Here is a 12,129-nt window from a genome sequence, read left to right as displayed (position 1 = left end):
CGCGTGTGTGTGTGTGTGTGTATATTTAATACAAACACAGCGATAAGAACCCACAACAGCAGCAGGAGCACCCAAAGGAAACTTGTTTAGCCGCCATCTCCTTCCCTTTTTAGGGCGCTTCTGGGTTCAACCTTCCAACTTTTCCTCTTTTTGTTGTTGTTGTTGTTGTGGCCTCACTTTTTTGCGCTTAATGCGCCAATTTCTGACAACAGCAGTGGAAAGGGGGGGGGGCAGTGGGGTAAGACAGAGGAAAAGTCAGCCACGACCCAAAGTCAAATTGAGTAAAACGCATTGAAAACTTAAGTCATTTCCCAAGAACGGCCCACAGTTCTTAAAAGCTTTTTTTTGTTTCTAACCGAGGAGTGGAGGAGGAGGAGTCGGAGGACCTCCCAGCAAGTGTTTCTCTTTCTGATTCTGTTTCTGTTTTTCTCTCCCTTTTATGATTACTTTCCGCTTTGCTCTCTTTTTGGCCGTGTTATTGCAGATGGCCAAAGTTGTTGGCCAAGTATAAAAATGTGTTTTATATTGTAATAACGAAGAAAATGCACTGAAGTCGAAACTCCAGCGCGAAAAGCACCCAGAATTACACATAAACTGTTTAATGAAGCAGAGCAATTACATAAAACCAGAATGCATTACCGAAAACGATAATAAAGCCAATTAAAAACTTGTTAACTTTACTTTGGGGGAGGGACCATGCTCTCAGAGCACATTCCTTCCCAAAAGTGGAGTCTACTACTACCACAATATACTACATCTCGTATTGATTTCATTTGCAGAGTAAGATGTGTAGATATAATCGAAAAATGCGTGTCAAGCCGTCCTCTTTACAAAGAATGAACCCTAAACTAATGTAAACTACGACTTTTTAAACATCATAATCCTTTGAGAAAGGCAATACCGACGAATACTTAAGGACTGTGAGGGTGTGAGTGTGTGTGCGTGTGTGTGTGTGTGTGTGTACATAAAGATGGAAGGCCGTGTGTGAAACTGAGAAGGCAAATATGGCTGACTGCCTGCCTGTGGCCCACCTTTTGTGTCTGTGCCCGTGCCCGTGTCCGTGTGTGAAATAAAACAAAAGCCAAACGAAACGAAACGAAAGAAAAGCATTAACAAGAAGCAGCAGCAGCATCAGCAGCAGCATTAGTGGAAAAGCGATTCAATGTCACAGTCAGCGAGCAGCATATAGCAGCATATCCATGTGTGTATGCATGGATATATGTACTCGTATACCCCGCACGTACGTGTATATAGAGAGCACACATAAAGAGCCATAGCCGCAGATTAGTCTACCCAAGTAGCTGACAACGAAGGAGCCTCAGCCTCAGCCTCAGCCCCAGCCTCTGCATCGACGACGACGACAATCAACATTCATCATACGCACCGTGGGACGCGGCGCAAAACGCAAATGCAGCCCCCATTCGAAAGGTAAGCCCATACCGACAAGAACAATATAAAGAACAAGAACAACCCTTTTCTCGATACATTCGTGCAGTTTGATTTGAGTTTTTTGATTTGATTGAAGTTCTGTGTGTTCCTTTCAATACTAACAATACTATACTCTGTACTAACAAGCAACTGGGGGTGGTACTGGCCCAAGATATCACAAGAGTGTGGTGCGCTCAATGTTGTGCTATGTGGTATGTGCTATGTGGTATGTGCTATGTGCTATGTGATGATAGTGATAGTGATAATGACGATGACTTTCTTTGTGCGCTGAGAGTGGTCCTCCCTGCCCCGTCTCTTCCTTCCTTTGATGAACGTAACAATTTATTTATGGCTGGTATTAACAAGCATCAAAATATATGCTGACAAACACACACACACTCATATCCACTCATGCTCACAGATACTCGAAGCACACAGAGACACCAACACCCGCACAACACTTTGGCACTGAGCTCTGCGATAAATTCACGCGGCAGAAACGTGCTGCCAGCCAAACAAAATCTTTGTGCCCGTGCCCGTGCCCGTGCCCTGCTCCCTGTTCCGTGTCCCTGTACTGGCAACAAAAAGCAGACCAAAAATTCGTGTTCAAAGTTCAATGACGTTGACGTTGTCGTTGTCCTCGTCATGTGGGGCTCACTCAGCTTCCGCTGGCCTAAACCTAAACTAATGGAATTTTCCCCATTGTTTGGTTAGAAAATTCATTTAATCTTTTTTGTTGCCGAATTTCATGGGAATCCCAGTTTCCAAGGAAAAAACTTTAAATTTCGTTTCGGAAGTTCGTCTGGGATTTTCATGGTTGCATGCAAAAAATGATTTGTGTAAACTTTTGGGAATTGGAAAAATCAGTGGTCAGTTTACGATGGATAAACTAAATATAATCATCGGAAAATTACAAACGAAATCTATTTAAACGGGTAAAAATCGGTTTATCCGACCGAACATAATTATCGATGAAAGTATCTCTAAAAGCGATGCATACATATATGTAATGCAGATTCAATTACGAATATTTTGGGTATTATTTGTGTCGATGGAAACCCTTAGATCATGTCCCAATATCCGTCTCCCTTGTTTTCGCAAAGCCATTCAGACGAAAAACTAATCATTTTCTATCACAATCAATTTCTTATTATGTTTTCCGTCCGAATATGTAATTTTCTACTCCACCGATCCCCCAAGGCACCTTTCACCCCCTGGCAATGATAGCGCTTCACTCAATGACCAATGGCTGCCAGTCAAATTTATGACTAAATAGACAATTGACGTCACCGTAAAATGGGGAAAAGGAATTTCTTATTTATTTATAATATTTGTGTATTTTGCTTTTACGTGGATGTCTTTTTTTTAGTATACGGCGTATGCGGTAATATTTCCCCGTTGCGTCAGGCGTTGTGGAAGGCGGAAAAGATGAAGAAGGCTGAAAGGAAAGAACGGGATATGATCTATGGAGGAGAGAGTGTTGATCTATTGCTGATAAAGTGAAAGTCAAGTTATGCTAGAATTGTAATTACTCATGCCTGCCACAGCTAGAGGCACAGCCACAGCCACAGGCACTGCCACTGTCTCTGTCTGTGAACAAAAAAACAAAGAATCTGTCTAGAAATGTTGTCTCAAAAAGCATGCACATAGTGCCAGCAGAAAATAGGGGAGATGAGGAATGCGAATGGGGTAGCATCGACTTTTTGGAAAATATGTACCACTACAGAGTACGTCTGTCTATCGCGACTTGTGTCCAATAGTTTGTCTGGCGTCTCCACGTCATTTATCTGTCAGCATTCGTCGCCGTTTGATGAACTATTAATTTCTGGTCGCCGAGGCAAGAGTTTATTTTCGTCAACTGTGGCACGTGTGGCGCGAACATCATTTCAAATGCGCCAGCTGATGCTGCTTCATAAAAAATAATTTAAATAAATTCCCTGGGACAGGCCATAAAGGAACCACCGCACTCTGACAAATCTTGACTGTAAATAAAATACGAGTGCTTGGGACGCGTCTCCATCTGCCACAGAAAATTGGAATAAACACACTTCTAAGCTCTCCATTCAAGGAGAATGCCAGAACAGTCCGTAATCCGATTTGCACTAACCAGAATTCCATTCCTGATTGCCATTATATTCCCCCCCAAATGCAACGATTTTAATCATCTGCACACACCAGCCAGGCCTTTGGCTGGGCCTCGAATTACCAACAATATTGCCATTGAAACGTGAATTTCAATCAGGCAATGTAATTTCTACAGAACCAGGTGAAGTATACGCATTTATCCAATTACAGCGAACGGCCACTGCTTTGTTCTTGTATCGATTCATTGAATCTAATACGAGTATATGGCTAAGAATTTGACAAAAGATACCGTGTGTAGACCACAAAGGCCTCCTGGCTGCAACTTAGTCATCGGCATGGCCCAAACATAATTGGAAGGCGTCTGGCAGCAGCAGATACGGCCACGTACAAAGGAAGTGGCAGAGGCAGGGCCTGTAGCATGGCAGCATCTCGGCGTTTCAGCATTTCAGCATGGCTGTGGCATGGCGGCTGTTCTTATTTGTACAGACAACGACAGGTGGTCGCGAATATGTTGGGGTGATAAAACGCAGCAGCAGCAGCAGAGCAGCACCAGCAGCAGAGTAAAGGCAAGGCTACGAGTATGTGCCTGAGAGAGAGAGAGAGAGGAGAGTCCCTCAGCATCTAATGGTACTGCTGATCGGACAGGTTTACGTTTGCTGCTCTATTCTGGCTCTCATAAGAGGCAGGAGTATGTCCAATGTCCATTAGCTGATTTAATGAAATCGTAAATCAAACGAGCGCGGATTGCTAAAAATATATCTGCGGCGCGTATTTTATGTTTTTTGAAGTGGAACCTATGCCACAGCCACAGCCACAGCAACGCATCGCCAACGAGTACGGCAGGCAGGCAGGCAGGCAGGCAGCAGCAACAGCCGCTGAACAATAGATGAAACGTGGATGATTGTGCCAAAGTATGGCCCTGCCATACTCAGATCTACGTGTGTGTATGGGTATGGCTCCTTCTAATGATGAGCACATGTAATGTTTCGTATTGCAAAACTTGGCGTTTTATTTCGACATTTCTTGCCGTGAATAATGCATGCGATTCCTTGGTGGGGCTGGGGCTGGGGCTTGGGTTTTTGGCAAAAGTGCAACCATTGTCGTCGTCGTCGTCGTCGTCGTCGATGTGGCCGTCGTCTCCGTCCGTCTGTCTCTCACAAGGCGTGTCCGTTGTGGCGTTGGCCAAGATTTCGCTTGGCTGGCCGGCGTCACAGTTTTCGCGTCTGCGTCTGCACTTTCCCAGAGAGTGCCCCCGTCTCGCTCCCGCTCCCGATCCATCCATGGATGCCAATGAGTGTGCGCATCTTTATTTAATTAACATATTTTATTTGCACCACACAGGCCCACCCTTTCCCCCTTACCCACCCATATAGACTGGGGCGTTGTGATTTATGCCTGGCGTTTGTCCACTTTATGTTGCCTTTCAGTCATCATCCCCATTCCCATGCCCATCTTCATCATGCCGATTGTCATCTCTAAGTAGCTCGGTTCGAGATCCTCTTAGCCAACCTTTTGCCAGCCACATCACAGCCATAATATTAATCGTATGCATTAGTCGACTTCTGGCTGCGGCTGGCACTGGCCGTGTGACTAATTTTATTACACTTGCCAAGCATTTCTGAATCTGAATCTGCATCTGAATCCGAATCTGAATCTAAATCTGAATTTGATTTTCGTTTTTTTCGAGCTATTCCGTTGCATTGTCCGCCCCACGACCCGACCCGAGAATGTCGGCTATCTCTGTATTAAATTAATGCTCACTTACTGTGCCAGCCATTCCGTTTTATTTATATATACGAGTATGTATATATATATATTTTATTAAATCAAATGCATTCTGAGTGTGCGAGTGCATCGCGCGGATACAATCGCCAGTATCCGTGAACATTCCTCGAATGATATGTCATCAAAATGTGATTAATTCTTGTGCCTTCAACTCTGCCGTGGCTGTGGCTATGGCTGTGGCACGGGGTAGCTATTTTTAGTCGATCAGCAAATAGTTTCAATCCAAAATGGCAGAATCCAAAGGCACTGAAGCATGCAGGGATAGTCCCCTAAGCCAAAGCTGTATACGCTGCACATGCTTTCACCTCTGGGACTTCAATGGTTGAAAATGTGATAAGGGTTGTCTAAAAATAGCAACGGAAAAATAGGGTTTGGTTTTGCCACCATTTGAGATTCATTTCGTGTAGTTTTACTCCCCAAAGGCCGGACCACACACACATCCACATCCAGAGGAGCAATTTATTAATTGATTGATGGACACTAAATGATTGGGCAGTCGAGCTAAATGATTCACCCTGGAGACACTTCCATTCAACAATTATTTCCACATTATTACCTCCCAAAATCAAGGTTGTGGTGGGGAACTGGATTAATTACCAGCTGACAGAAACGGCCAACGGCCTGGTTTTTGTTCGGACAAGTTTCCATATCAACCGGTGACCGGGTGTCCTGCAGTCCTTATTTATTCAACGACTAAATTACAGAGCAACAACTTCTGGAGTCCCAACACAACCTACAATTGAGTTGCGTTTATTTATGCTTTCACAGTTGAAACTTTTCATTTTATGGCTCACAATTATGCCCGAATGTTGGTCACAACTTGAACAAATTAAAACTTTTCGCTTTAGAATCATAAAAAACAAAGCAAAAGAAATAAAGGAATAAAGGAATGCCTCACACACACTCGATGCTGACTATTAACCCAATTCTCTGGGGAGTGGAGTGCGAGTACAAAAGAAACTGCAACTCTCAAAGGCCATTTAAGCATTATGTGCAATAAAAATTATAAATAAAAGTCAGCGCACACATAAGTATGGGGGGCAGAGCCATTCACTCCCTTCCGATGAGCCCCGAGTGCCACGTGGGGGAAATGTTTATGGGTGGCGCGCTCTCATTAGGCAAAGTGTTCGATAATTAAATGGAAATGTAAATCACAGCCTCCCAGATCTCCCCGCCACACGTGAGGTAATTAGCAGGCGATCAGCGTGCAGCTGTTTAATTGGCACTGAAGCTGAAGATTTGAAGTATTCGCCGGATTCGAGTAGCCATGGGGTCTCTGCCTCTGGCAGCGATCCGTCCGTCCTCTATTCATGTCCACTCGCGCGGATGCTGTTTATCGAGCGACAGATCAAGCAGGCAGAACCTATACCGTACGCAAACAAACAACCGCATTAATTCTAGTATCCAAATCCATATAGATACTCGTGATTATACATATACAATATTTAGATGCGGATACGCGATAATAAAATACAGTGAATGAGGGGCTGTTTATTTTCGAAGCGTGCGAAAGATTTTAATTGGATTTTGATATGATATATGTAACACACTCCGCCTCATCCTCCATTCCCTCCTTCCATCCTCCTTCTCCTGCTGCTCACCTTGGCAGAGGCCTGCCGCTTCCAATCTCTCTTTAATATTTTACACCAGATTATTTTTAGTCTGTGGCCTAACATTGAAAATATTTATAAGTATGTTTGCTGTCTCATATCGCGCATAGTTATTAATGTTATTTTTATGAGAATGTTTCGTGTTTGGACGCTGCTGTTGACATGGCCAGCGGGGCGTATACGCAACGCGTTTGATCCTTCTCGTTCTCGTAATCAACCGCCAGTCGAGTGTGTGGGAAACACACACACAAGTGCGCAGAAAATAATCGAGAAAATTAGAAAAGCGAATATCAACAACATAAACAAGAAGATGGAGCATACAAATTGGCTATGAAAATAATAGAGATATGGATACCTACTTATAAAGATTATGGGGATACCCTTGAGGTGGACGATTTCATCATACGGATACAAGTCTTTTGCTTAATATCTTTGCTCACAATCGAAACACTAGATGGAAGAGTATTTTCCAAAACAAATCGATCGGCAAGGGTATCTAGAGCTTCGGTTCCCCAAAAACGCAGCCATTCCTTCCTGTTTTCCTTGAGGTTTTCATGGAATTCTCCGCTCCGTCCTCCGCTGCTGCTGGCATTGTCTTCTCCGCTCTCTCTCTCTCTCTCTCTGTTTATTGTCTCCGTGTCGTTGTTCTTGTGCTTTTCTTGCGGTGTTGCCGCTCCTGCTGTTTTGGCCGTATCGCGCTTTGGCTTTCTTCATTAGTGTGTTTTAGTGGGCGCCTTGCCAAACATTTTCTGAAACAAATTGTCGTCGCGCTCGACAACATTCCGCACGCTTACGCCTCATACAATCGGCTCGGCCAGAAGCAGACGATGGCGGCACCGGCACCGGCACCGCCACCGACGGCTACGGCGACGGCGACCCAGTGTGACACACTGTGCCAGTGTACCACTGTGCAATGCAATGCACAATTTGCACACTTCGCTCATATGTACATATTTCTAATTAAAAATCGCCAAGATACTGGGATACTTTGACTTGGCCATCACATATGCCTTTGCCTTTTGCCTCTGCCTTTGCCTCTGCCAGTCGCTGCCGAAGTTCCTTGCAAATATCCAAAAAACACAGAGGAAAACCAAAACCAAATGCAAATGAAAATGCAGGAGGCATGGCATCTGATGCATGTGGCAGCCCCTCTGCCTGTTGCGTTTTGAGTACAATCTTCTCCCTCCCTCCCGTCGCGGGGTCTCTGGGTCTCTCTACCCATATGCCCGTACTCATCGTGTGTGTTTGTGTGTGTGTGATGTCTAACAACATGTGTACGAGCGTGTGGCGCTCCGCGTTCCGTTGCCCCCCCTGGTACAACTACAACTAGAAGCAGAAAAGTTCCCTTGGCCAACTGCGTCTTTCTTAGCCCGATGCTTTGGCGACGCTCATGTGTCTCTGTCTCTTTTGCTGTTTCTGTTTTTGATTTCGCAATCGTTTTTGTAATACTCTATAGATGGTCGGGTGTATCCTGATTTTTTCATTAAGTACCATTATAGGGGTATTTTGAACTACTTTCTAATTCATTTAAAGTCGTTTATAGGATCTGTATATAAATACATATAAATCTACTTTTACTGGAATATAACCAAAATGCTTTTTTTGTAATATTTTGAATCTGAAATTGAGTTCCCATAAAGTATATATATAAATGCGAATATAATTGTTACGAAATTAATATGTACATTAACTACAACATATATCTTTCCGGTACAGAAAAAAAGAGCATTCAACGGATGCATTTTCTCAATAAAAGATTTGTCATTTTTGCCAATCTTTTCGTACAGCTTTTTGTGGCATTTTCAGCGCATGTTTTGCCAAGCGCTGTCGAGGAGGGGTGGGTAGGAGTAGGAGAAACATGAATTAAATTAAAAATAAAACTATAGAAAATTGTAATTAAATAACTAAAACAAAAATAAGCATGCATGCTGACTGACAAAGACTATTGTGTACCGAAATAAAATTACAAGAGACAGCGCAGAGACACAGGCACACAGAAACAGACAACGACAACGACAACGCCAACGACATCGGAAAATAATATACATACATATGTATAGGTATATGTATGTGGGTACGAGTAGATACACTCGTATTAGATATAAAGAAATGGAAACCGACAGCGATGTCGATAGAGGAAAACTCGCGAGAAATGCAAGAGAAGCGAGTGCGAGTGCACAGAATAATTCAAATTGTCAGTGTGGCAAGAACAGAGATCACAAAGATCTTTAACTTTTAAAAAAATAGACAAAAATCCGAATTTTATTTTCAATGTCATTTTTTATGGGCTGCTAATCTGGCTAATCAGTCGTACACTTGGTCAGTCAGTCAGCCAGTCAGCCAGCCAGTCAATCAGTCATCACATTGCTCAGCCAAAAAAACCAGACTAATCGCCATCGCCCCTCCTTAAGTCCCCAGCATCCCCTCAAGCAGCCAATCGACATCAACGAGCTTGTATCTCATTCTTTTTGATTGTGTTCCTGCATCTATCTCCTACATGCATGCCTGTATCTGTGTACCCGTGCAAGTGTGCATGTGTTTGTGCTCTTTATTTCACTAATTTGTATGCGCACATTTTTATGCATAAATTTGTTATCTTTTGTTTCTGATTTTTGGTTGATCTTTTGCCATTTTGTTTTGTATGTCACCAAAAAAAAAGAAAAGAGAAAAGTCACGAAAGAAAAGCAAAAGCAAAAGCAAAAGAGGAAACGCAACAACCAATTCGAATATGTTCTATCATACCAAAACTTTTTTCAGATTTTTGATTTTGTATCCCCATCATCACCACCACCACTACCACCACAACTACAACAACAACAACAACTACAACAAGTACAAGCACCACCATCAACAACAACCAGAACAACAAGAAAATCATCAACGGCGTCAATTGCGACGATGGCAGCCATAAATACGGTAAGTACGGGACTTCCCCCCAAACATCAAATCAAAACAAAGACAGGAAATACTACAATGAAAGCCGATTATGGGATCACTTGGTTTGGTAGTGCCATACGATAAGGGTTTCGATTGGAATATTGAGTAGTCGGAATGGCAAATATATTCCATCTTTTTGTGGCACATCTTTCTTCTTTACAATTTGAGGCTAAATCCTATTAACCTCTGCAACAGGCACCAAGAGAAACAAGTATTGTGTACAGCCAATCTAATGGAAAATTAATTTATGGCTCATGCCACATTTTATCCGACAATTCGAAACGTTTCGAATATTTATTGCGCTGACCAAATCAAACTTATGGATTATTACCAATTAAATATACTGTGTTCCCGAATTGCTTTCCAAACTTCTCAAAATTGAATTTTCCTTCGTGGCCTTGCTGCGTCAGGTGGTGCGATATTTATGTATATATTTCGCTGAGTTGGACTTTGAGCTCTTATTTTAATCCCTATAAAGGCAATATAAATTGTTAAATTTAGGTCAACAGTAGAATGTTCCCTCACCTCCTCCTCGTCCTTTTCATTCCTCCCTTGAATATTTTTTCATTAATTAGTTTGCTGTACCAGTTGGTATTTTAGTATTTCATTTCCATAAATTATCCTGAAAATACTGTTAAATTCCCTTCCTCCCCACATAAATATTTATGCAATAATTCTGTTTTATATGTTGGTTGGTATTTTACAGCATCACTTGTGCATACATCATTTTCCAAATGCTATACAATTATTTAGATAGCCAATATTTTAATGCAAAAAAAATACCACTAGCAATGAGTTTATTTCTGTGATTGGGTTTCGGTGTAGGGTTTAGCTACACTCCACTGTCAGCCCATAAATAGTAAACCAATAATTAAATTCCATTCGCTACATAAACATACATCGTCACCTTGCTGGTGCCGTAAAATACTTCGAATAGCATCTCGGGAAACATGTTAATCGTATGGAATATCACGCATACGACGTGTTGAACGGCAGCCAATACCATTCAAGCAGCACCGCAAGCTTAATCATAAACAAAATTGCAAATTGAAATACGGCCAGCGAAGAGATTTCGGGCACGATGACCGATTTACCAGATGATGAATCTGTTGTTGATGACGACGACGACAAAGGCGCTCTGCTCTGTCAGCCCTTGTCTGTGACCGTGTTCAGCTTCCCGAACATGTGTTTCAGCTCATTTTACTAATAAGCAACGGCAAAAGCAACAACAACACACACACGATGAGGAAAGAACAGGGAAAAGAGAAAACCCGATGACAAATTACCACCTAGCGTATTCAATTTTCCACTGACATCAGCTTAAAATTTTCATTAATATAAATATGTATCTGGGAGTTTGGGCCAAGACCTTGCCAAATTCAAATCAGTCCAATGTCCACCTCCACATCCCCATTCACACGAACATCCACAACCACATCCCCATCCACATCCATGTTCAGGCACCCATCAGAATCCGCACCCGACGGAGTCTGGCGGTAGAGGAAATATGATTTTGGCAGCGTTAAAGTTCTCATGGGGAGCCGGGTTCCTATATGGATTCTGTCTTCTGTGTGCTTTTTTTTTGACGCCCAACATCAACGCGTCGGCTTTTGGTTGTTTTTTGGAGTGACATTGACATTTGATTGGCACGTGAATCACGTCGTATAAATATACAAACACCTAAGAGTCCAGGCCAGGTACACGCCGGAGTATGGGCAATTGGTGTGGGCCGTCTGTCGTAACAGGATACGGCGTCCCACAACCCGCTCACACTTTCCTCTGAGACATGACAGCCCTGCTGCGCCCGTTCCCGTGCCCGTGCCCGCGCCCTGCCAGACGATGGGATATTCTATCACTTGGCATACATAAATCTTCCGTCTTGTGAAACGGAGCAGCATCATATATGTAATTACTTGATGCCAGAATTGATTTAGAGTGAATTTAATTTGTGTTTATTCAAAGATATGGCTTGAAGGAATATTGAATTAAAGAACAACTTCTTTAAGAATCAGTAAGACTTTTCCGAGCATTTCGGTGTTCAACAAGGTTATCACAACACTTGTTCCACATTAATCTAATTTACTTCTACGTATAGCACTTATTCGATTCAGCCATATATATTTCATAGCCCATTGCTGGCACATTCAAATAAACATTTTCCGTTCAAAAGAACTTTTACACAGATCAGAGGCGGGTACAGAGATGATTCGCTGCGCCACTTGTGGCTCCACTCTTACTTTCAGCACGGTCCAGTTCATTGAGCAGAGAACATACTCATTTAGCT

At 42.7% G+C, this 12,129-nt stretch overlaps 1 protein-coding gene across 8 annotated transcripts in view; it reads left to right on the top strand.

The window, feature by feature from the left end:
• The window catches only part of LOC6896758 (mucin-5AC), a 34,697-nt gene that overhangs the window by 6,754 nt on the left and 15,814 nt on the right, over positions 1-12,129 (top strand). For 4 of the 8 annotated variants that reach the window (XM_033376450.1, XM_033376449.1, XM_015183362.2 and 1 more), the window contains exon 2: positions 780-1,428. Coding sequence is in view for 2 of the 8 variants with exons in the window: in XM_033376455.1 (XP_033232346.1) it covers positions 9,807-9,824 (18 nt within the window). In the remaining 6 variants the exon portion in view is untranslated. Of the gene's footprint in view, positions 1-779; positions 1,429-9,665; positions 9,825-12,129 lie in introns of those variants that run through there. The other 4 variants (XR_004468365.1, XR_001451519.2, XM_015183364.2 and 1 more) reach the window with 2 other exon arrangements.

Source organism: Drosophila pseudoobscura, chromosome 2, assembly GCF_009870125.1.
Source record: "Drosophila pseudoobscura strain MV-25-SWS-2005 chromosome 2, UCI_Dpse_MV25, whole genome shotgun sequence".
In the NCBI taxonomy this organism is placed as follows: Eukaryota; Metazoa; Arthropoda; class Insecta; order Diptera; family Drosophilidae; genus Drosophila; species Drosophila pseudoobscura.
The sequence above is the reverse complement of the archived record's forward strand: the minus strand, read 5'-3'. Positions and strand labels throughout refer to the sequence as shown.